Below are 4,217 nucleotides of genomic sequence, written 5' to 3'. Positions count from 1 at the left end.
GCCTATTCCTTTTAATGTAGGCCATTAGTGCTGTTGTATTGTACTCCTTCTCCAGTTCAAAATCAAATACAGTAATCAAAGAGTAGATACAGTCCATATGAGGGATTGCTTTATTCTTCTAAAACAATCACTGCATAATGGCATAGTCCATACACTAACTCAGGGTCAGCTGCTGCAGGCTTTTAACAGAGTAAGATGTTAAAAGTGTGTTTGAGATGGTAATAGAGTGTTCCCCAGCTACCATCAACAGTAACTTGATAGTTAAGATAAAAGCACACAAAGACAGAAGTGTTATATACAAAAAGTTTAATTGAAATACCTGTATAAAAAATATGATCTCCATACATTTCACACTGTTAAACAGAAGAAAAAAATCCAAATCCAAGCTGCATAAATGCAACCAGATCACAGAAACACAGCTACTAAAATAAATTAAGGTTTATGACTCTGCCACTCTACCTTCCAGAGCCAATGCACGGAGACTGTACAATGTCAATAATTTAAAACCCTTCCAAACAGCATTACTTTACATTTCTGGTACAATAATACCAGACAAAAGGCAAACTGACTAACTTTAGAAAGTCATTCTATTTCCCTTAAATTAGACTTTGTACAACAATTTCCCATCTTCCAACAAAAAACTGATAAGGTCAGAATTTTTTTTTTTTTTTAAAAAACAAAAAGTTAACAGGAATGCAGAAAAAAAAGTGCCATGGGCAAACCACTAGAATTCCCATGGAGAAGGAAGGGAAAGCACAGTGTTGAATAATTCTAACCAAATAAATTAACCAAATAAATAGCCACAGCTGAAAACTGTGGGAGGTCTTCTAAATTCCAAACAATAAATAATTGTATAGTACATGGGAAAAACCAAGTTTACATAAACACATTATACAGGTATGGAAAAAAAAAAAAAAAGTCCTTGAATATTGCATTGATTGTGCATTCATCATGCCCATACATACTTTAAGACTCGCAGGGTGACAAAAGGCCGGGGGGAGTTGAGAAAGGGGCTTCTCATGCCCAATGGTAGAGATGATAAAAAGGAAACATGAATAAATGTTTCTGACAAAGAAGCCGATATACCTGTTCATATTTCTGTGCAGGCTATAGGAAATATTTTGAGCAGCAGAGGTGGGTTGGATTTGGAAAGGGGGGGGGGGGCGGAGTGAAATGTCTGTGTTCAAGTATTCCATCACCAGTGGATGGGACTACTTCATTCAATCACCGAACAGGTTCTCCAATGCATCATAGGAGCTGCTTCCTCCAGCACTGAGTCTAAAGGGAGCAAATTCCTATAATGAACTGGATCTTCTTTGGACATAGACAGCTCAAAAAAGAAAGTCCCACTGAAGCAGCTTTCAAAAAGGCACTCAAAAGCAAATAAAATCTAGTCCAGGCTCTATGAGAGCAAAAAAGTTTACCATGTATTCAAGAGGTCACTGCTTTCTTAATAAGGTCAGTCTTTGACTAAGTACTGGCCTGCAACTCCCAAACATCAGCGTTTCCAAAGGAAATCTCTCATTCCAAAGCAGAAACCAGCAAAGGGGGAAAACAAAATCAAGTCCCTCAGACAAAGATTCAACTACAGAATAATGAATGCATTTTTCTAGCCCCTCCTATGTATTGGCAGCAGCACTGTGGTCTTTCTGCTTGTAGCTCCCCTCCCAGTGCGAGGTCCTTAGTAATTCACAGACTCTCATTACTTGAACTTGTGCTAGATACATCAGTATCAAGGGTCCGTAGCCTTATGTCACAGTCCTCAGACTTCACTACTTCAGATTTGTGCATCCATTGATGGTCAAAAATTTGCTCAAGTGTTGGTCTGTCTGAAGGCCTCAGTGAAAGGCACCATTTGATCAGCTGTTGACATTCTGTACAAAAAAAAAAAAAAAAGAAAGCTATGTTAGACTAAGGAAGCAAAAAAAGACAATCCTGAGCAATAAAAATCCACCCATACAAGCTCGTATGTACAGGACTACTTAAAAAACCCAAAAAACAAAAACCCACTTGACCCCTATAGAACTCACCAGGTGAAATTCTTCTCCTGAAGTATAACCGTCCCCTCAAGATTTCTTCATCTTGCTCAAAAGGGATGTCTCCACAAACCATATCATACAGCAGAACTCCCAGAGACCATACTGTTGCTGACCGCCCATGGTATCTGTGGTATCTGATCCACTCTGGAGGGCTGTATACTCTTGTTCCTGAAAGCAGAAAAAAATAGAGTAAAGGTTTAAAGTGCTTCCCTGTTGTTCAGCTCCTTCTAGCAGGGCTAAATTAAATTCATAAAGTTGACATTTGGGAATTAAAAAAAAAAAAAAAAGCTTTCAATTTTTTTTTACAGGCCAAAGCCATTAGCAGTGTAATTTCAGGTCATCTGCAGGGTTACACCATCAACAGACTTGGCCCATCCGGTTGTGCTATTTCGTTGCAAGGAATAACACAGCCCCATCAGCTGACTGTTTACTGAGGCGAGCTCCCTTTCACTGACCACGTGGCGTCTGCAGCATCACACCAAAAATAGACACAAAAGGACAAAGGGGGCTGGCGGGGAGGCGGAGAGGGCGACAAGAAGGTGAAACTCAGGTCTGCCCGCATTACACGAAGCTAATCTGCTTTATCCAATTCTGCAGGGCAGTAAACAAAATAGGGCCGCTTACGATTTCTGTGTTTTTAAGGCCCCCCCCGGGCTTCTATGCGGCAGTTTTTCCCAAACCGCCTCCCCTCCCCTCCCTCTGGTGCCACGGGCTCCTTGGATACCAAACAAAACGGGGAATTCGTGATGCCGAGGGTCACGTGCGGCAGGGCTTCGGGTTTCACAACAAACAGATGTGAGTGCGGCAGCTGGGGGCGGGGGAACGGGGGAGCAAGAACTGGGGGAAATGCTCTCTCTGGTCACACACTGGCTTCTGTTCAGCTCTCCCACCTCTAAACCATCGACTCCGGCCCTGAAATCTATATCAAGTCATTTTGAGGGAGCACACTTATCTCCATCACTTTAAAATCTGCAATGCGGGATTCCAGGACACTGCCCGGAATAAGAGGGGGAGGTACCGCTCCGAGTTAAAAAAAGCACTGCATATAAAAACTGCATATCCACACATGGAAACATCCGACACTGGCAAAGCCTCCATGTAAACAGATCGCCCTCTAGGAAAAAAAACCCGCTTTTTCCAAGACAGGGAAACAGAAACTGCTGCGTCACTGCCTGGAATCGCTTTTTTCCTACGCAACTGAATACCCCTAAGCTGCTTCGGGTCCACAGGTTTCCATTATCGGTAGACCTGATATGAATCCCCGTGTCAGGGGCACTGCTCGCTGCTGCTGGGCACCAGCAACGGGTTAAGTGGTGGCTCTAGGGTGGGCATCACCCCAGGAGGGGAGCAGGAGTCTGCCCCCGACACAGGGAGGACACGTACCGTCGAAATCGGTATAGACTGTGTCCTTGAGGAGGGCTCCCGAGCCAAAGTCGATGAGCTTCAGCTCGCCCGTGCGGAGGTCAACTAGCAGGTTCTCGTCCTTGATGTCCCGGTGCACCACGCCGCAGCCGTAGCAGTGGCGCACCGCCTCCAGCACCTGCCGGAAGAACCCGCGGGCCGTCTCCTCGTCCAGAGCGCCCTTCTCCGTGATGAAGTCGAACAGGTCCTTCACCAGCTCAGGTCGCTCCATGATGATCAGATAGCCGTCGGGCCGCTCGTACCAGTCCAGCAGCTTGATGACCCCTCTGAAGCCGGAGCCCACCTTCTTCAGGAGGACGATCTCCAGGGGAACCATGACACCGCTCTGGGCAGAGAGGGGGGTGTGGGTCAGCGGGGGGGCGGCGCGGCCCAGGGAGCCCCCTCTCCGAGGGGAGGGAGGTGGGGAGGGGCAGGAGAGAGGAGGGCGTGCATGGCGGGGAAGGAGGGCGCGGCCGACGGGCCCCCTCCGCCGCTGCCGCAGTCCGAGGGGCGGGCGCGGCGCTGCGGCGGCGAACCCCCGCCAAATTCCCTCCCGACGCAGAGGGCGCGCCAGCGGGGCGGGCCCCGCCGCCCACACAATGGCCCCGCCGCGGCGGCGCCCCGCGACACCCCCGGAGTCTCCCCCAGGTACTTACAATCGTGCCCCACTCGGTCACCCGCTCCTTCACCACATGCTTCACGGCAACCTGCAGAGCGGGGAGAAAGGAGGCGCCGTGAGCGGCGGGGCGGGCTCAGCCTGCGCTCCGCTGCTGAAGG

General features: G+C 48.0%; 1 protein-coding gene across 1 annotated transcript in view; it reads right to left on the bottom strand.

The window, feature by feature from the left end:
- Positions 1 to 289: 289 nt before the first annotated feature.
- Positions 290 to 4,217, bottom strand: part of LOC114069733 (serine/threonine-protein kinase pim-3) — a 5,647-nt gene continuing 1,719 nt past the window's right edge. Inside the window, exons 2-5 of the mRNA XM_027906737.1 lie at positions 4,097 to 4,191; positions 3,423 to 3,786; positions 2,031 to 2,207; positions 290 to 1,874 (exon numbers count right to left, since the gene is read on the bottom strand). Coding sequence (XP_027762538.1) covers positions 1,690 to 1,874; positions 2,031 to 2,207; positions 3,423 to 3,786; positions 4,097 to 4,191 — 821 coding nt within the window. The 3' untranslated portion in view covers positions 290 to 1,689. The remainder of the gene's footprint in view (positions 1,875 to 2,030; positions 2,208 to 3,422; positions 3,787 to 4,096; positions 4,192 to 4,217) is intronic.

Source organism: Empidonax traillii, unplaced genomic scaffold (assembly GCF_003031625.1).
Source record: "Empidonax traillii isolate 1590-97213 ecotype Southwest subspecies unplaced genomic scaffold, ASM303162v1 scaffold1349:size209088, whole genome shotgun sequence".
NCBI classification, from domain to species: Eukaryota; Metazoa; Chordata; class Aves; order Passeriformes; family Tyrannidae; genus Empidonax; species Empidonax traillii.
This window is presented reverse-complemented; position numbering and strand designations above follow the sequence as displayed.